A 22,370-nucleotide genomic window follows, 5' to 3' on the forward strand; every position below is an offset into this window, starting at 1 on the left:
CTTCTGCATGGATCACTTTTGTCACTCGTTGTTGCCTCTCTGCATACCATTGTTATCTAAAATTAACATCAATTTTGCTAATCAAATCAACCTAAATAAACCCCACAGCTTCCTCTTTTGCAATTTGCATTGCCTCCAACAAATCGCACTGGTTCTTCCTGGCAATTCGCACTATCTCCTAGCAAACTTGCATTGCCCTTTGGAAACTCGATCTATGCTTCCCATCAACTCACAATGATGTTGAGATTGGTAGCTTGGGAGGTACTCCAAGCCATATGGTCCGAGGTTTGGAGAAAGGAGCACCATAAATGTGCTTTGTGGGCTTAGAACTCAAGCTTGGGGTTTTGTTCCCAAAGGTGTGGGGCCAAAACCATGAGGAGTTTGATTGATTTGATGGTTGGAAGTGATAGAGGACCCCTAGAGGCAGCCTGGAGCTACACATTGACAAAGCGAGCTAGCGTGAGTGACGCAGAGCCTTTAGAGGCTGACGCAGTCCCTATAGGCTAAAGTTGGGAGATTTCGTGGGGCGGATTGGAGTTGAGAGCTATGGGATTGTTCACCCGAGGTTTCTAGCCGAAATATTTTTCTCCGACTGAGAGGTACTACTGCCGAGGGAATTGTCTGTTGGGTGAGCTATTTCTGGCACCCAGATAGTATTCTGAAACTGCATAATAATGAAACCCTCAGATAGTTGCACCGGTTTCCCACATTGGGTTTTTCTGGGGACATTAGTCCAAAAATAACATGTCACTTATGTTCTTGTTTTTCCTTCAATTGATGATCTGTATGTGTTGAGCATGTACTTGTATTTATTTTCAGTATTTACATGGTAAATAACTTGTTAATTAACAAAACAAGTAGGAAGAAATAAATCAGAAAGTACAGGAAGGATTTCTAACAGACAGACTTAGAAATTCCAACAACAAGCTTGTTGACACCACATGGAAAAGGTATAATTAAGGTCATATGGAGGCTATTTGAAACACATCCAAAGTGCAAATCATATCAAGATATATACCTCTAAAATGCGTAGGACTGAGGCAGCCTAGGAAGGACAAGTTAGGGTCTTTTTTGGGGCGAATTACTTGGAGGAACAGGACTGCAAATCTCAAAGGTAAGGAAGGTCTTTTTTGTGCATAATTTATTGGTATATTGCTTATGTTCTAGGCCACAAGTGTGTTATAGCTACAGCAACGTGTGAAGACTTGTTGGAGGGCCGAGAGGCCTAGTGGAGGTCCTTTCCCCTAGCCGCAGCCACTAAGAGGAGAACGCGGGCTGAACAGTGGATGTTAACCCTTGAAAAGAAGGCAGATCTCTTATTGTAGAAAGTTTGTGTGTTGTAGGGTATCTTGAGAAGGATCCTTAGGCATAAAACACAGTCAAGGAGACCTTGAAGAGACAGCGAAGAGAGGAAGTTGTTTGGAGAAGGGAAACATAGATTTGGAGCAGAGTTTAGGGTTGTTGATGTGCCCTAACAAGAGCTCAAGTTGCACAGAATTCAAGGACAAGAGGACCAGCAAAGAGTTGGAGACATGGGTATGTATATCCTCTTGTTGATGTTCGTTTGCTAGTGGATCTAAAGGTCGAAATTGGACATTTGTATTGGACACTTGTGGATTGTTGGTCGATAGCAAGAACGAGGACCAAGTGTGCCCTATGTGCAAACCTTGGGAAGGTCACTAGGGATGCTAGGAGAGGCGGAGAAGAGAAGAGCTCAAGATTTGATCAGGCATAAAGAGAAAAGTAATCAACCCAAGTTCATTGTGCAAAGAAGGACGTTTGATAGTGATAGGTAGCAGCCCTCTTTCCCTATGTTTGTCTTCATTGGAACAGCGCAGGAAGGAAATGGTGGGAAGAAGTCCCTAAGTAGCTGAGTAGCAGTAGTGGGCGTGTTGTGGCCTTGAAGGACTAAGGAGCATCTAGTGAGCATGAAGACCCTATGTGTTGGTTGTAGATGGACTTATGATCAGCTAGAGGGCAGATTGGAGAGCCATGTTCAGTGGCCTAAAGGAGTTGGTACATTGATAGAGGCGGTGTTGCAAAACGAAAGCGAAGGACCCACAGCGTGTTCAGGATATGACAAAGTAGTTATGATCGTCGACAACATTAGTTAGATCGTCGGTGTATCATGTTCTTGTATTCTTGTACTAGTAAGATGTATGAGGGCCATTATCCCTGGTACGAGAGCCCTACACTGTTGCATTATCAGTGGATTAATATAACGAACTTGGGTAGTTGTAAAATTGTAAAAAGTTGTCGACATTTTGTGCACCAGTAGATTTAATGTTGTATATTGTTCTACTATGCAAAATAACTTGTTGTGATACTTGGACTGGTAGCATCAGTGATTGTAAGATTCTAACCTAGACTCTCTTATCGTGGAAAAACAACAATCGCCTCTAGGAATTTGATCTAGCAATTAGCACTGGTGAATTTGGTTTCCTCTTGCAGAAATAATTCGGCCTCCTTCTGACACTCAGAACTAAAAACCTCTGTGAAAATAAACTCCGACAAATTTCTTCTCGATCACTGTTGTTGAAACCCTCCTGGCGTCTCTCTGAAAAATCACCCACTCGATGTGTCTCCAATGTTTCCCATCAATTTGCTATCTCTCATTCACAAATGAATCGCCAAAATTAGAAGTTATGATATTATCTTGTCCCAATCGATGGCTGAGATCATCTTAGAAACTTTCTACAAAATCTAGAGGTAAATCGATCTTATCTCAACTAATGTCAATTAATTAACCACTTTCCCTAAGTTTATACTTGGAAAATGTTTAAAAAATCACTAATTGACCTAATTAAAATATTTTCCTTAGTTAAATCATAGGAAAAATTGCACGAGCTTGGGGATAATTAATTCCTCTGTGTTCCTAGCCTCAATGACACCTCCCAAGACTAGAACACCTGTCTGAGCTACAATATTTAACAACATTTACTTCATGGTTGTTGATGGTGATCCTTTGATCTTCATGATGTATGTTGATGATCTCTTCCTCACTAAGGCAAAGAGGCTCATTGACAGGTGTAAGAGGGAGTTGGCTTCGCGGTTCGAGATGAAGGATCTTGGCTTGATGCATTATTTCTTGGGACTGGAGGTGTGGCAGAGGTCGAGTGAGATCTCCCTTAGACAAGAGAAGTACACAGTTATAATCTTAAGGAGATTCAATATGATGGATTGCAAGCCATAGCTACACCTACGGTGACAAATCTAAAGAATATGAGTGTTTCGCTTCAGATTAAGATTTGGTGGATCCCGCTATGTACAAGCAATTGATTGGTTCCTTCTTGTAACTAGTTAACACTAGGCTAGATATTTGCTTTGCAATGAACACCCTAAGCTAATTTATGGTTGAGCCCAAGCATGTAGATTGGGTTGGAGTGAAGCATGTGTTGAGGTACCTGTGTGTATAGTTGGATATGGTCTGAGATATGTCTCAGGTGGTGAGTCAGGTTGTAGGGGTATATTGATTCTGATTGGGACAAGAGTGCAATGGACACAAAGAGCACCTCAAGGTGTTGCTTCAGCTTGGTATCGGCTATGATATCCTAGTTTAGCAAGAAGCATGCCTCTGTCCCACTCACTACATCAAAAGCAGAGTATATCACAGTCAGTGTTGCAAGTCAGAATGCAATGTGCATTCAAAAGCTACTTACAGGGCTAATGGGTCAGGCACTAGAGATGACCTTGATATATTATGATAATCAAAGTTGTGTTAACCTTTCAGAGAATACAATATTTCATGATAGGTTGAAGCACAGTGAGAACAAACACCACTTCATCCAAGACATGGTGCGGAAGGGAGCAGTGAAGCTCCAATACATATCCGCAAACGAACAGAATCTGGGCATTCTCACCAAGCCTATGTCTAGGGGAAAGTTTGTATACTTTAGACACAAGCTTGGCCTGATGCAGAATGTCACCCTCATTGAAAGGGAGTGTTGATGTTTTTGCGCCATCGCGAAAACATTCTCCCACAGGGACATGTTGATTTGACTAGGGGGGTAATGATACATTCACCCATGGGGCAATGCTCATTTGCCTAAGGGTGAATGGCCCAGAGGCATTCTTTCTCCCATGGTGCCATGATGATTTCGCTTGGTGAGATTGGCCCACGATGCTCACATTGCTTTCTCCAGGATGGAGTGATCTATTTTTTTATAGAGAGGGCTTGATTTGTTTATTTAATGAGATTTTTACCCATTGGTGCAATAAACAATTCTAGTTTAGCGCTGAGTTGTAATGTAGGCTCCATAAGTGAACGGGTTTCTTGGGATGAGGTGCCTATTTATGGATCTCCACTTAACATTAGAGATTTGCATAAATAGATAAGCAGGTGAGGAAACAAATTGACAATTGACAACTCCATATTGTTGATGTTTGTAGGTCAAGCAGGTAATTCTGCATAGGCCTATGTGTCTAGTGTTAATTTTTCTTAGGGCTATATTGTTCTTTGCTTTGATAATTGCATTTCGTCATTAACATGTTACATTCACCCCATAACATCATAACCTATGTTGCCAGGAAACGTGGGTGCGGGGACGGGGACGGGGACGGCATTTTTGGAAACAGGGTGCGTGGGTTCGTCGAGTAATATAATAATATTAAATTTTAATAATTATATTTTATAAATTATAAATTTATAATTTATAATTAATAATATATATGAAATTTGAATTTGTATATTTTTTCAACTTTAAATTTTAAACAAGAAAACTTTAATGATAATCATTTAAACATGCATATTATTAATTAATATTTCATATATATATAACTAATAATATATATGGAATATATTAAAGTTGAAAAAATATAATTAATAATATATATGAAATTTGAATTTGTATATTTTTTCTAAACCCATTCTGATAATGCATAAATGGACCTGCTTACCATTTTCATCTGATGGTAGTCTGGCACATGCCTTCAGAATAATAGTGAAGATCACCTGGTTTGGATTTATGCCAAACCAAAGCATTCTGCCACAAATAGGAAAGCATCCATGCAACAGTTGTGGTCAGCATATCCTGTTGTCATTGAGTTCCACGAAACCGCATACCACGCAAGCATCCTATCAAATACAGTTTTGCAAGTCAAACTTGTTCCCTAACTCTATATTGCCATATTAACATTGCATGCATCATTGTTTGTCTGATCACACTGCTATAATGTCCATCCTTTTCCATGCTTCCAATTTCTCTTCCTATGCTTATCTTTCATTTTATTTTCCAAATCCAACAGAATGTCAGACCTTTCTCAATTGTTATGTTACCTGTTTGACCCTCAAACACAACTCCCCAGTATTAGCTACCATAAAAAAGAGTGAAGATATTAACTATTGTTTTATACAGACAAGCATAACATCTGTTGCTTGATGCAATTAACTTATTCAATTTAGAGCTGCACCATATTTTCATCCAAAAATGAAACACATGAAATCAGTACAAAGTCAATTATACAGCTTTCTGGCAAGCGTCTTTTGTCAAGCCAACATATGGAATAATACGTTACAGCTATAAACTATAATTCTTGTGTGCATCTCTCTATGTCCATTAATGTTTGTTCTCTCTATTTCCATTAATGTTTGTCTATGTGTATGCATCGATTTGTGTGCATACATCTACATCTTATATGTATTTATGTGAGATTTGAATTTCAACACTTCTCATCATGAGCAAAAATAGAACAAGAGTGTCTCTGAAAATGCCTTTACTGCTATTTATAAGTCATTACCTGAAGCTCCAAGGAAAAAAAAAGGTCTCTAACTGAAGCTCGATCCCTATTCTGCCCAGACAAGCTCTCTGCAATCATATATCCAAGGAGGTCGACAATCCACTCACATCTTTTGTTCACTTGAATATCTTGATGTAACTTCAACCTAAAAATTTTGAAAATACCCATGCTACTTCAAACTTCTTGTATGGGCTCTTGTCCTTGAGAAATGCCCTAGGGAGATATAGCCTTTGGCATGATACATGAAAACAATAAATAGTCCTCAAACCTCCACTCCCTTTGTAGAGACACCAATACAATAATATAGCACTTCCAGCTAACTTATTTTACTTAAGCCTCAATATAAATCCCAAAAAAACAGAGTTGAGGAAATAATGAAGTGGATTAAATCACTCAGGATGGTTTCCTGCATGGTGACCTCATTTATGAACTTGGCAGAATAGTGGCAATTACGACATATGCACTTGCGCTTTTGATGAGACTTCAGTGGTCTTTACAACTTGCTGAAAAGCACAAACAAAATATAAGCTTCTTCCTCTTGTAAAACAATGCAGATTCCCACCACTCCTATTGCACATCATGTGATGATCACTACCACCTGCTCCTGTTTCTTATCATGCAGCATAAAGTGCACATCAGGTACATCCCCTGCTTCCTTCATCAACCCTGTCAGTCACTGCAATTCTGCATAGATCTCCTCTGTCTGTGGGTGTGATCTATCTCCTACAACAAATGTATGCACTTTGTTCTTAACCTCAATCCAACTATATATTATTAATTATGTTTTTAATATAGTTTTTTATGAAGAACCCAAAGAACCCAACCCGAAGAACCCGAAGAACCCAAGCACCCGAAGAACCCAAGAACCCATTAAAGGAAAAGAACCCAAATTTTTTTTTTGAAGAACCCGGTTCTTCATGGAAGAACCCGGTTCTTCTGGGTTCGTTTGGGAAGAACTCGAATCCGGTACTTGGGTGCGGGAACCTGTTGTGCTCTACAACAACCCCCCATTTCATATCATCTTTATTTATAAATATTAATGTATGAAATGGGTCCCTTTAAAGTTTAATTGGTATCAATACTTTTATTGTTCAAAAGAGGTCCGATAATCAAATGAATTGTTTTTATAAAACCCTTTTTGAAAAAAATCATTTAAAGAAATAAGGCAAATCTTTGTCATTGCGATAAAGCGATCGCAAGATCGCATATCGCAATGACATAAGAAATATAAATAAGCGGCACATTGATTACCCCCGATGCGATATCGCAATCGGCGATCGACAATACTCCATACACATCTTAAAAACGCACATAACATAAGCTCCGACGCGACGCGATATCGGCGATCGGCTATCGACGATACTTCGTATGCGGTCAAAGCATCTTAAGCCATTTACTCCGATCCGATGCAATTGCGCAATCGGCAGTCGGCAACATCCCATGCACATTAATAAGGCGCCCAGGTCTTACCCCCGATGCGATGCGATATCGGCGATCGGGGAATCGGCAATTCACTCTAAATGCACCTTGTTATATTTCTTCACACTAATCCGATGCGACGTCGCAATCGGCGTTCGGGAGGATCCTATGCTTATGATTATATAATACCTATTCTCCTAAAGCGATGCGATATCGCTATCAGCGATCGAAATTTCAAAAGGCATAGCTTGAAGATCTAAAGTAATATTGATATCCGATTGATAGAGCGCGGATTTCGAAAAAGCCGTTAAATGGAGGGATAAGGTGATGTATTCGTATTTAAAGTTTTGCCCCTTCGATTAACGATCACCTGCGCTCAACCGCCAAAATATCCATTGCACGCTTAAGGGAGTCATTCAGCCAGATAACGGTGTAATAAGCATTTAAGGAGTAGCAGGCCTTAAACAGCCATTTAATATATCTGTAATATCTTCTCATTGATTGGATCCACAGCCATTTTTGAGAGTTAATCTCTCAGCACGCTTCGATTGATATATCTCTCCCACCATAAGTCCTCATTATTATATTTCTATGTTACGGTTTTTCTTGCCTTTGTGCAGAATTCATCTTTCAAGAGAAGCCTGAGCATGATGGGAAAGAAATCTAAGAAAACCGCGGGTTCCTCTGCTACATCAGTTACAGGACAAACTGCCGCAGATAAAAAGAAGGGCTTAATATCAGATACTACATGCACGGGTCTTACCAGAGCTACATGGCAAGGCACGTATAATTTGATTGAAGCCGAACAACCAGAAAAGACAGTGACGGAAGCGACTGCAGATCCTACTCGCAAGTCCGATTGCACTCTCAAAGACTTAGCCGACTCTTTCCTTCACAGGATAGCGGCCAGAGAACAGATTCTCCCCTACACAGACGTCGTGCGATGGGCAATTGAGGAAATTCCAATCCTCGACAGAACTTTTAACACCAGAGATGGGAGGATTTTCGGATCGTTCAAGCCAGAGCATCTAAGGCAAATGTATCATTTGCCTGAGCCAGAGAAAGTGTATAACAAGACGTTCCTGGAGAAATTTGCAAGTGATAATGAAGTCGAATCCGAACCTATCCGGGATTGGAGACAGAATCCAGCGAAACACAAGCACGAGTCTTCCGGTAAGTACTCAGTCGATTCTTTGGCTTCTCCCTATTGCTATGCAGGGATAATGATGTGTAGGCTATGGGGATTACATGACTCTTCTAACTTTACCATAGAGATGGTTCCTCTAATGGAAGCAGCAGTAAACAGCATAATTATGGATTGGGCCACTATTCTCTCTGATAAGCTAGCCGTAGCTGTTCGTGATTTTAGAGCTAATTCTGTTGTCACTGAAAGGAAAATTCCCCCGTTTTATTACAGTGCATATATTTTAGATACATTATGTTTCAATTCTGAGTTTCTCGTCCTCGGTTGGAGGTGGACTGCCCAAGACCCCTCACCCATTCATATATACCACCAGAAATTGTGGAAATCTTCTTACAAGCACCATTTATACCAAATCTGCGATGGCTTTATGGTTCCCATTCATTATTCTATTTTTGATAAGCCCATTCCCAAAATCTCCTATCTAGCTTCCTTTGATTTACCGGCGGTAGCAAGTTGGTTTGGAGAAGAGAGATTTACCTACATTAGGGTTTTCGGAAGCCAAGCCAATCCGTATGTTCTCCCTTTGTATATTCCAGATAAACTGCTAGCAAGAGAAATCTCTTATCAAATTATGGCAGAGAGTACTACACAGACTCTCAAGAAAGAAAAGAAGAGGGGCGGGCCCTCTTTTCCCTTGAGAATTGGTGTCTATACTCTGCATGATCTCAAACATACAGAAAAGGAAGCCACAAAGATTCAGTCCTTAACCCTGGCCACTATCCCAAATAGGCTATATGATCCAAAGAAAAATGCCTATACTGCATTGGAACAGGCCAAATTAACAAAATTTGACCATCAAGAAGATTGGTTTGACGACCTATTCGTTTCAGTTGAAACAATAGGTCAAGCTAAAGAACTTGCTCGATTGAAATATAATGATGAACGGTTAACTGAGTTCAATAAACTTAGAGAGCAGAGGTTGCAAACTCTGCCTCTAGATTTACTGGCAACAACCCCAACGACATCTTCAAGCGAGCCTGGTCAGCAACAGTCAAGCCAGCCTCCTGTTATAACAAAAGATCAGAAAAAGCAACAGGAGGAAAGGCAAAAGAAGGAACAGGCAGAAAGGCAGAGAAAAGAACAGGAGGAAAGGCAAAAGAAAGGACAAGCAGAGGAACAGCAGAAGAGGGAACAAGAGGAGAAACAGAAAAAAGAACTGGCAGATAGGCAGAAAAGGGAACAAGACGAAAAACAGAGGGAAGAGCAAGAGGAAAAGCAGAGGAAAGAACAGGAAAAAGAGCGGAGCGAATCCCAAGCCGAGAAGCAGAAACAGACCACCATTGATCCCGAATTGCTCCAACAGTGGAAGCAATTTGACTCTATTATCAGTGGAATAGAATGTTCCAAGGATACAGACACCTCCAAAACAAATGACACACAGGACATCACTTCTCCTCAGGTTCTAAGCGGAACCAGCGGCCCACCCATTTCTAAGGATGTTGAGGTAATTCCTAAAGACCCTTCCGATCAAATCGTTCTCCAGGTGGAAGATATTCCTCCCTTGGATGTTTTCTACAGCCCAAGGCATAGAGCAGTTGTAAAGCGATCAAGGAAAAGACGAAGGATTGATCAACCTTCTATCTTTCCAGAGCAAACAGTCATGGGTAATGTAGTATGGAAGGAGGAATTGGACCCCTCCGATGACCTAACAAAGCTGTCACAGTATGCAGGTGCCTATTCTGCAGCGACTATTGATAAGGCATCAGAGGTAAGTCTTCTACTGAAGACTAAGGACCAAGAAATTTTTGCACTACAGGCAGAAGTGACCGAGGCAAAGCAGAGGGCAGCGCAAGCAGAAGAGCAGTTGCTGGCACAACAGCAAACGAACAATTTATTAACCCAGAAATTGCAAACAGAGAGGCAGATGATCGACCAAAGCGCGATCCAGAAACAAAAGGAATTATCGGAGACATTGGCACAGTTGAGGACAGCAAATGAGCTGATGATGAAAACAAAGGACGAGCAAATAGCTCAATTATCATCACGGCTCGAAGTCATAAAGGGCACCCAAAAAGTGGAGGATTTCAAAGCAGAGGCATCGCAAATAAACAGTGCGTTAATATCACAGATTAGACTCCTGTGTAATCAACTCACTGAGGCAGAACCATTGTGCGAGCTAACTACATCAGTATGTCAGCAGGTAGAGAAGGCCAGGAATGAGTTAGACCAAGCTGAAGAAACCATAATCGCATATCTTGATTGGCAAGATTCTGATGTGGGAAAAGCAGCGAATTTGCCTAGAATCCAAGAAACATACAAGGACATACTCTTTACAGAATGGCACACTCAAGTGATGAAAGCAGAAAGGGCGGCTTCAAGATGTAAATTAACTGCCAACAATATGATTGATCTGATCAACAACACCCTCTACTTGGCAAACATGATCTCCCAGTGTACACCTGGAAGCATAACAACAGCAAATATGATTGAGCAAACAAGTTATCCTGACTTAGAGGAGAAGGGGAGATTAATCGTTGGGGTTAACACTTTGACTTTCGATGCATATTGGCTCTTTCTGATCAAGCCACACACACAAAGGTCTGCCCTCAAGTGTTTAACTGATGCACTCGGGTGTATAATCCCCGATATTCAAGATGCCACATACGCTGCTCAGCTCAGTTCGCGCCTCAACAAACCGCCTGAAGTAGAACCAATGCTAGCGATAAGCCAGCTCAGGTTTAAAGGCAAAGAGCCTACCTGATGAATCATTGTCGCCGATTGCCAGATCGCTCCAGGAAATAGGATCAATATTTATTGATGCCAATTATGTAGGATTTCTGTTTATTAGATATTTAGATTAGCTTAGTATTTATAGACCCTTTCATTGTTTTGGAAAGGGTCGTAAAATTTTGTAATAGACTTAAAGACTGAAGTTTGCACTACTGTGCTTCAGCCTATATTCTTTTATGAAACTCGACCAATCATTGTTAATTTGACAAGGAAGTTTCTTTATGCAATTGCGCACTACTGTCTTTTGTTGGGGATGTTTTCTGAGTCGAAGGAAGAACTGCGACATAGCGATTGATATATGGGAGTGCTAAGCAGCTTATATGGTACTTTTATCTGCGTCTGTATTCATTCTTTTTATATGAATTGTTGTGTAATTATTCTTGCTATTGTTGAATACATGTATGTGCTGTAACAGCAAATCTCTATCTCATCCCGCTATTGGATGTTTTGCGATATGCCTTTTCCTTTAATCATGCATGTAACAATGATATAAATGATAAAGTGTGGTAATTTCGCTGTTATCGCTTTGCGTAACTATTTATGCACAGCAGTCTTGCATGATTTAATATCTATGTTTTAGAGATGGAATCATCTATATGCCTGTCTTTAGACACAGACCACCTAACGCCACGCTTTAGAGCTCAATAAGTTCCCGGGATAGATCATAGTTATTATATTCTAGCTGATAGTTTTAGTTATTCACTCATCGCTAGCATAGTTTATAATCACCCATCCATCCCATTTATCCACTTCTGGGAAACTGGTCCCATTATCCCCAGTCGGAGCCACTATTCCAAACGGAAAAGGAGCTGTACTAAGGTCCGGACCGGGTGGTTATCCCCGATGTTGTTGCAGCGATTTTCGAGGCATCAACAGAACCCAGTACGAGTTCGAGAACCACACCCCCGAGTGCGGGTACCCGTGCAACACTGATCATAACATTATTCAAATTTACATCATTATTCAGCAGCATATGCAACTATATAGAAAGAAAAGTATCATCAACATCAATGCAGCGAAACATAACGGAACAATAGAAAAAAAGCATTCACACATAGAGACATCAGGATTGGTCGGAGACCAGGGAAAAACCCACTATGGGGAAAACCCTTTCAAATTCTTCTTAGTAGATTGTCCTCAAATGATTCAGCAAAAGAGAGTACAATGATCAATATCTTCATTTATGCAACTAACTAGCAAAACAACTACAACATCCACAAAATCAACCCAACAATGTATATACTCAAAACCCTGATTCTGAAGTCTATAATGACCTGCCGCTGTCTGTGGTCAAATGTCGAACCCTGTGGTCACTAAGCAAAGTCTTCGGAAGACTGAGATTTCATCTTTTAGATCCTGGTCGCACGGGGGAGAAGTTATGCGAGTGACTATAGTTGCCTAGTCGCTCCCTTAAGCCTAGCATGCGAGCGACTTGGGTCAAATCTGGACTGTAGAAATCTTGAACCCCCCAATCGCATGCACGGAGAGTTGTTTGTGTGGCTGGAAGGCCCCAATCGCATGGATGAGCTTCTGTGCGAGGGACTAGGGTCGACTTTGTCCTGTGTTGTGCCTGCGACAAAGGCCCAAAACACTAAATCAAAGATGCAAGCTTCGAACCCTGCAATTTCACCTCATAGCAAACTTGTTGCTATGTGGACGAGCCTCAAACCTGTGCGAGCCAAAAACCAAGATAAAAGAGTGTCTCATGGTTGTGTACAAATGAGGTAGAGGTCACTTGTATTTATAGCCTTCCAAGGGTGTCCACTTTGTTTAGGGCCGACCTTTTTAAATGTGCACATGTGGGCCTTTCTTCATAAGTACACTTTCCCTTATCCATTTTGAGTGATCTTTAGGTCAATTGTGGTCCCCTCGAAAGAGGAATTCAATGCAATCATCATCTCTATCCAGTGAGTTTTCCAAAGTGGAATTTGACCGTAGTTGCATATTTTTTAACACTCCCTCTCAACTAGGGAGAATTCCACCTATCAATATCCATCCATCGATCAATATCTCATTCTGTCATCATATGTCCCATGTCAAGTATCTCATTATCTTGAATAGTCAAAGTTCATCTCAATTCATCTCTTACTTATACCTGCTTATCTCTTGATTGTCCCTGCACATGTGATGAACATTCTCGAATCTAAAAGAAGAAGAATTTTGACATTGGACGGGAGCTCAAGCTACCACCCTTTGTACATTGAGCTACTACCTGAAATCTCTGCCAACGGGCTACTACCTGGAATCTCTATCAGTGAGCTACTACCCGGAATCTCTGTCAACAGGCTACTACCCGAAAATATCGGCGGGGAGTCGGATCTACAACACACATCATCATCAAAAAGCATATCATCAAGGAGCACATCTCAACCTGGAACCACATCAAGGAGCACATCGCAACCCGAAATCTCTTGGGGGAGCTACTACTACAACACCATATCGAGCAATAGGTGATATAGGAGAGCTACTACTCAACCCATCCTATTGCATATTGATCTTCCCAGCAATGACCCTTAAGAGTCATGTGGTAGAACACCTACATCATAATCCAAACTTGGACGAGATACTTGACTTACCAAGAGGTAAGGATCACACACCTCCAAACCTCCTCAACCCATTGGCCAGTCGGGGAGGGCCAATCCCAACAAGCCCTGCTTGTGGGTATAATGCCAACTGGGGTATACTCTGCAAAGACCAAGATAGGGTGAGATACTACTCCAACCCTCTGGGTAATAGATAGGGGTCATACCCTATTGTCCAAAGTTCCCTCAACCCCAGGAGCCCTCTATCTCAATTCCTCAACCTGGGAGCTCAGACAAGGGGGAAGAGTTGGCTTAGTGTCCTCGATCAATGGTTCTCTCTGTAGATCATAAACATATCATCGTGTTCATATTTAAAAATCATCATGTCTCAATAGCAACTATCTCTTGTTCATACATGACATCAAATCATATTAGAACAAATATATATATATATATATATATATATATATATATATATATCTCACAAAACGGATATCATAATCATCCACCCTCTCAAGGAGGTGCCAACCACAAGCTTGGGCTTGTCTCAATATATGAAGGTAACTCAATCCCATCTATATGCAGCATTTTCTGCCAATCGATTCCCGCTCTTTGTCATCATAATGTATCCATGTCATATCCAGATCCTGCTCAAACGACTCTCCAAGGAGCTTCTTAATCTGCCGCATAGCTAGTCATGCTAGCAACATCGTATTCAAACTTGGATGTGCCATGGACCTAAGATATCACGGCAAATCTCATACTAAGGCAGCATCCAAATGTGCTCATCTCATAAATAACGACCTAATTATCATCAGTACATCCAAGTAGTCACATATCACAGGAAGATCGTCCCATGCAATTATTTTTAAGGATGCTAGGCAACAACTTGTTGAATAATCTAAGGGAGTTAGCATTAGATAGATTCTTCTATACTTTATAACAATTTGTGAAATTCTTTTACTATTTATCTTATCTTGATCTTCTTCTTATTATGAGTGTGTGTGTTCACTTCATCAAACTGCTACCAAAACAAAGAGATAAGAACACAAGAAGTTAGCATTCTGCCAAGGCCAAAACCTCTCCCTCTTGGAGAGGAAAACCAGCACATAATTCTTCTTATAGAGATTCTAAATGTCGAACACCAAGACCATTACACTTGACCCTCTATGCCACTCCAAGACCAAGACACCAATCCTCTTCCTTTGTTACTACTAAGATCATCATCATTGCTGCACCATCACCGAGGTCTTCATCAACGGGATCTTCATAATGTGATATGTATAGGAGTGTTGCATGTAGATCCACTGATATCATGACAATATCATCATAATTGTACCTTCACTGATATCATAGCCTTTGTGACTATGTCTCCATCAAGAGCGAGAACAAGACTGTGATAGGATCATGATTGCACCTTAATGTATGTCGAGATAAGTGAATCACTGTGAGATCCTTCTATCATACTTATGCTGAGACTGTGTATGCTACTATGGGATCCCTAAGATCCTTGTCATCACTGGTTATGCCGAGGTTTTGTGACTGTGTTTTCTTCCTATACCGAGGCCTTCATGATATTGTCTAGCATGCTGGGGCAAACTCTTATCATTCTACCTATGCCGAGACTGTAACCATTTCAGTGGCACCCATCCGAGATTATTGTGAGTTTGCCAATCCAAAGTCTGATCCTTACTGTTATACGAAGAAATTCAGTCTTGTACCCATCCAAGATCACAGAGGAATGTGAGTTCCTGCACCTGCAAAGCTGCAGAGATATCCAAAATTATCTGACTATAATTTTGAACTTTACACGCCTATGTATAGTGGTTTGACCCTGTATTTGAGCCGACATTACCAAGCAAACTGTTGTGTCATTTATATGAGCCGACATGTCATTTTTTAGTTTTTTAATTCATTTTTGCAGGCCGACAAGATGTTCTCTTCATCGTTTTGCTTGTAGTCTCCTTACTGAAGAATGGTGCTTGTCTTGGAGGGCTTCTTGACACTAGGTTGACCCATGTACATTACATAAATGCTCATAAAGAGCTCTTTAACATAATCTTGACTCTTTGAATTTCCTAGACCCATAGAATGAGCAAGCAACTCATTCATATAATTTTATAAAAATAATATTTCTTTTTCTTGACAACCACAAAGATCAAAATTACATTGACAAATACCGAACCTAGTTACACTTTTCTTCAACACAATTCAATGTGAATGAAGCGGCTCAACCATGAATCGACTCAAGTTCTATGCCCATCATGTATATATACAAACGGATGTTCAAAATGGAACATCAATGCTTTAATCAACTGGCAATTGCCAGGTCAAGTTCAATAATATCTCTTCACAACTTCTTGAAATTCAATCGGAGAATCCAAGGATTTGCATTTCCACTTCCCAATACTTCTTCAATAGCTTCACATATAGATTATCTTTTCCCAACTTTAGAAATCATGCCATGATTCATTATTTTGAGCTTCAACAACCATCTCGCTCTTACTTAGATCAACAGAGGCTCATTACCTGTCAAAAGTAGACCTTCATCATATAAAACCAAAACCAAAATTAAAATCATACCTTGGAACACTTCTAGAGTAGAAGTTTTGATCAACACACCATCCTGACTTCATCACATAACTGTTAATGCGGACACATCAAGATCGAGGAGCTTGCTTCATACAATGCTCTCTACAAACATAACACTTTACCAAACTGATATGCTCAATATTGTACAATCAAATCAAATAAATCAGCTTATCAAAGTTTAGATGCCAGATCATAACCAATATCAAAATCATCACAATGTCACAGTATCAGATTCTTTAGACCAAGTGATAGGTAGAGCTCTCAGCAATTCATGACTTCATCTATTATTATGCCAACAAGTTGTCATCTACCACGCAATATCAATCCAATCTTCAACAAGTTATCCTCGTGATCATAATATAAGTCGATAGATGCAAATGCAGACACCATGAATAAGTTATGCAAGTTCCATCCATTAATTTTCATATTACTTCACACTAAATCACAGTTGTCAATACTTCAACCCATTGTGCTAGGAACAAGGAGGCCAATACAAAACCATTATTGAATACCCATATCAATCACTGAAGGTCACTACGCCGAGATAGCATAAATTATCAGTCGTCAAATCAAATCATTAGATATTAGTCAAATCCAAATCTGTTATCATAGAGAGATCTATAGTCCAGAACATATCAAGTCAAAGTTCTGAAGTCATTATCAAGCATTATGTCAAAACTCCAAACACTGCTCATCTATATCAATCCACCAAATCATACCAAACTCTTGTAGCACAACTTCAAGCATAATGACATATCTATATGCATGTTCCGGTCCCCTACGAACAAATTCAGTCTATATATTCATATTATAGTAAACATTCAAACTTTCTTGCTCACAGATCCTTCAGTTGTCTACTCCACATTTGTAGGACTGGCATCCTTCACGTGAACAACAAACTTCATGCACAAAACTTCATTTTTGTATCCAGCAAGCATAGTCACACCCATAAGCCTTCATGTGTGTGCTTCAAAGACTACAGTCGCACCCTTGACCTTACTTACGTGCGGCTAAGAGGTTACAATCACACCTATAGGTTTGCTTCCATGCGAATGAGGCTTAGAGTAAGGGAAAACTCTCTCTCCTCATATTAGAATTCTGTTATAGATCAACAATGTCATATATTTGTCTATTCTTGCCCATAAATCATACTTCTACAGTAAAGAGGATATAATGCAAATGACAATAGAAGGGATCTTATGGAGAGGTTCTACCTCTGAATGGGAATCCACTTCAGTCATCTTCATTCATGCCATCAACCTTTCTACAATATTGTCATGCATCAGCAGATCTATTAGATCATAAAGTCAAACCATATCATATATTTATCATGGTTATATTATGTTATTATCAACTACTTCATCATGACATGACATCAATCTGTCATCAAGGGTTAGTGTGAAATAGCTAATAGGAGTAGACTTCAAGAATCATGATCACAAGCATTACTTCTTTGTCACATAATTCAATCTAATAAGTTAGGGCATTCAATTTTACCATATGCCACAATCACTAAGCACATCAAAACATAACCATGGTCAACAAAAGATCCTAAGTATCAATCTCATTGTTATACTTCTATTATCATGGCTACCATGTTTTCACAAACAAATAGTGTCAAGATGCTAACCTTCTTTATGGGATCAAGATATCCAAAATGATAGATGTTAGCCAAACATCAAGTATGCCACTATATCAAAGATCAACATTAAGTAGCCTCATAGAATCAAGAAGTTCATTATGTCTAGAAGGTAAGATACTTGTTCAATATCAAGTGCACCATTTCATCATATGAACCATGAATCCAAAATTCAAATGTGCATGCATGAACCATTTGAGAAGGAAACATTCTCATCATAACTTAGGGCTTACCTTGCGATTCAATATTACAGATGAAACATAACATTGAAACAATATATCATGCATACCTTGTAGTATTCAAATACCTATTGCATCTTTTCATTAGGTGCCTCTTTACCTTTTCCAACTCTAGCTTTTCTTTCCTGCATCTCAAATGATCCTCAAGAAGGATCCACTTATCACATCTCATTAAGGAGGTTAGAAACATCCATATACTCAAATATACATGTAGGAAGTATAAGTAATGATTAAAACAATAATCAGATCTATAAGTCTAAACAAAAGTAAAGACATAAAGGAGCATCATAAGTCAAGAAATACTTATCTTCAATGAGAGGTGATCCTCTCCCTCTTGAACCAACCTTCAAGAGCCATCACTGTCCATTGTCCATATAACAATGTTGCCTTCAATATTTCAATTAACTTTATCAATAATCAGGCCTACTAGAGACTATCCCATCTAGGGCTTCATCAAATTTGTCACAAGTGCTTGAGCATCTTCACATTGACCATGCTAGGTTTCATACCTCATAATATCCATCAAACCCTAATACACAAATAGCCTAAGGTTTTCTTCAAACCATAGAATTATTTTAGCTCTCCACCATCCTCTTCTTGCTTCCATCAAAGGTGTCACCATGGGGGTGATTTCCATGACTTTTCTTCAGCCCAAATCTGATACCATGTTAATTTTTCTTATGGCTATATTGTTCTTTGCTTTGATAATTGCATTTCTTCATTAACACATTACATTCACCCCATAACATCATAACATTATTCAGATTTACATCATTATTCAGCAGCATATGCAACTATATAGAAAGAACAATATCATCAACATCAACGCAGTGGAACATAAAGAAACAATACAAGAAAATCATTCACACATAGAGACACCAGGATTGGTCAGAGACCAAGGCAAAACCCACTATGGGAAAAACCCTTTCAAATTCTTCTTCTTAGTAGATTGTCATCAAATAATTCAGCAAAAGAGAGTACATTGACCCATATCTTCATCTATGCAACTAACCAACAAAACAACTACAACATCCATGAAATGAACCCAACAATGTATATACTCAAAACCCTGATTCTGAAGTCTGCAATGAACTTTCATTGTCTGCGATCAATTGTCGAACCCTGCAGTCACTGAGCGAAATCTTTGTAAGACTGAGATTTCATCTTTTAGATCTTGGTCGCACAGAGGAGAAGTTATGCGAGTGACTATAGCTGCCCAGTAGCTCCGTTAAACTTGGCATGCGAGCGACTGGGGTCAGATCTGGACCGCAAAAACTGTAAACCCCAGTCGCATGGATGGAGAGTTGTCTGTGCGACTAGAATGAGCTTGTGTGTGAGCAACTGGGCTCGACTTTGTCCTATGTTGTGCTTGCGACTGAGGCCCAAAACCCTAAATTTGAGATGCGAGCTTCGGACCCTGCAATTTCACCTTAGAGCGAACATGTTCCTCCGCAGACAAGCCTCAAATCTGTGAGGGCCAAAAACCAAGATAGAAGAGTGTCTCAAGGTTGTGTCCAAATGAAGCAGAGGTCACTTGTATTTATAGCCTTCCAAGGGTGTCCACTTTGCTTTGGGGCCGACCTTGTTAAATGTGCACATGTGGGCCTTTATTCATATGTACACTTTCCCTTATCCGTTTTGAGTGATCTTTACATCGATTTTGGTCCTCTCGAAAAGCGGAATTCAATGCAATCATCATCTCCATCAAGTGAGCTGTCCAAAGTGGAATTTGACCGCAGTTACATATTTTTAACATCTAGGCGTGCAAAAGTGGCCTAATACGCCTTTAACGTTAGCAAGTAATTATTTTTTATAAAATAAAGTGAGCTAATCTAATGAAATGCAAATATTTTTGCATTGGTGGATTAAATGAATCTGAACCATTGATCTCAAGTGATGTTGACATCTAATCTCAACTCTCATCACTTTGGAGATTAGGGTTGTGGATTCAGTAAATGACTCAACCTTATAAATGGAAGGCTAGGCAAAGGGAGAAAACACATCTAGTGAGCAAAAGACATTGAGAGAATGACATCTTAGTGATTGGGTGGAGAAGAACTTCCACTCAAGTGTGCTGGGTTCAAGGAAGGTGCAAGGGGCAGCAAGGGAGATCCTGATCAGCCAAGCAAATCGAAGTACAGATCTACGGCATAATCAGATGGATTAGTTTCAGCGTTTTGTTGTATATATCTTCTTCGATAGACCATTAGCCTAGGAAGGGGACCCTTGTAAGCTCTGAGTTATTTAAATGAAGAACCGATTTTGAAGGGCAGATATGTCGTGTGCATGTGATTGTGAGATTAGTGTATTGATTTAATTTCCTTCCGCTGCTTACTTTGCTTCTGTTAAACACTAGCCGTGTTATTATTCAATAGATCTGTGTAATCTTCTAGGAAGTAATTAACCAGGTGCTATGGTTAAAAATTAACACAGAGAGAGTTTATAAGCCCACAGAAGGCAGATAACCCATTGGTTCCAAGGTACAATAGTGGAATGAGGTAAAGGAAGTATTTCATGGGAACAAAACCAAATCAGTTGAACCAATGGGTAGCAGTCGAGGCCGCAAGGTAAAACAGAGGAATATTCACAGGATCCTTAATACAAGAATATTTGAGCTAAGAAAGACATCTGCTCAGCATTCATTCACTCCCAACTAGATAATATAGCAGATAGCGCAGTTTTGTGGTTCAATTTCAGTTCTTCTCTTTACTCTTCCAAAAGTACTTTCCGTTTCTAATTCATGTTTAAAGGCAGACTTTAATATGGATGTAATCAGAAAATCAGAGAGACAGTCAGTAGATTCCATGACATCAGCAAACATTTGGGAACTTGTATTGTTAGTTTTCGGGGAAATAAGAAGCACAATTTCTGCCAGATATTTCAATAAGAAATTTCTCTGTGTTGATTACATGACTGTTCAAATATTTATATTCCTCATATAATGTTTGGTTTCAGAAATTGAAATTGCCTCGCCTTCTTCTCCCTTTAGTGCCAGATTTGCATCACTGTAATGTTTTCTTTAAATCCCACAGTAATATATAATGCTTTTGTTTACCCCATCCAATCATTGTGAGTTCCCTTTAAATGTTAATTCTGCATTGCAATAATCTTAGAAGGAATGTTTGAAATAGAGGCACCAATGTTTGTAGCCGTTTTCTAATGACCATAAGAAAAAAATAGAGACATACACCATCAAATAACTCTAATCTGATTCACCTTGCTCTTTGTATAACTAAACGGTCTGCAGGAAATATTTGATGAATGTTAGACTTTTAGACTTTAACTTAATAACACACTGGTACAGCAGTTTATGGGAAGACAATTATCAGTTTCAAAGACAATAGAACACACTTAAAAAGAAATATCCAGGTGTTGTTGTCAATAGATAAATGTTTGCCTGTAAAATGCATTTGAGTACATGAGTGAGAGAGAGAGAGAGATAGTTTAATATCAAGTAAACTATATTTTCCTTTGGAATTCACGCTTCTTACATGAATTACATAGTTATAAAAGGATTGTAGGTGTGTGTGTGCGCGTGCGAGTGACAGAGGGAGAGAGACCTGCTTGCAAACAAGTTTTGAGTCCCCCTTCACATGAATTTCAGAAATTCCATAACTCAGAGCAACTTTCAATCCCAGAATAACAGCACGATACTCAGCAACATTATTTGTTGCATAGCCAACACCTTCTCTCAATTCATATACCTGTTTACAAACCAGGCCTACATTGGTCAGAACATATAGAATTTCAACATGACAAATAATATCAGTAATAAATATGCTTGTATAAGCACATTGTAAAGACACAAGTTTGCCGATTAATGAACATTGGTGAATTTTGCATTATCATACCACTTTTCCATCTAGGCTTCGCAGCAGAGCTCCAGCTCCGGCCTTCCCAGGGTTTCCCTTGGAAGCACCATCAAATTCCAGATGATAAATTACCTGATAAATTAAGTAACTTCAAAGTTAGTAGGAAATATAAACACACACACACAATTGTGTCTGTGCATGTAAACAAATACCCGACCCAAGCAATGGTCAACCATCTATACATTTAAAAAGTTGCAGTACATTCAAAACGCCGACTAAATGCTAAAATCAAAGTGGCAAGAGAGCCACACATTGTGAGATGATGCCCTTTTGTCTAGAAACAATGAAAAACTGCAGTTGTTATGTTATTTAAATAAGAAGAAGCTCATTAAAGTTAATCAGTGGATGGTAAAATTCTTGTAAAAATATTACCCTTCAACCAGTCTTGTTACCACTTATGTTGAGATGAGTGGTAAA

At 39.5% G+C, this 22,370-nt stretch overlaps 1 protein-coding gene across 8 annotated transcripts in view; it reads right to left on the reverse strand.

The window, feature by feature from the left end:
* Window positions 1-22,370, reverse strand: part of LOC149175906 (uncharacterized) — a 193,652-nt gene that overhangs the window by 108,108 nt on the left and 63,174 nt on the right. For all 8 annotated transcript variants that reach the window (XM_089419788.1, XM_089419783.1, XM_089419787.1 and 5 more), the window contains 2 exons: window positions 21,933-22,025; window positions 21,642-21,785 (listed from right to left, as the gene is read on the reverse strand). In XM_089419788.1, coding sequence (XP_089275914.1) covers window positions 21,642-21,785; window positions 21,933-22,025 — 237 coding nt within the window. The remainder of the gene's footprint in view (window positions 1-21,641; window positions 21,786-21,932; window positions 22,026-22,370) is intronic.

The sequence above is a fragment of the Pinus tabuliformis genome, chromosome 4_1, assembly GCF_031772625.1.
Source record: "Pinus tabuliformis cultivar Carrire ecotype Pingquan chromosome 4_1, CPIR1, whole genome shotgun sequence".
Taxonomy (NCBI): domain Eukaryota; kingdom Viridiplantae; phylum Streptophyta; class Pinopsida; order Pinales; family Pinaceae; genus Pinus; species Pinus tabuliformis.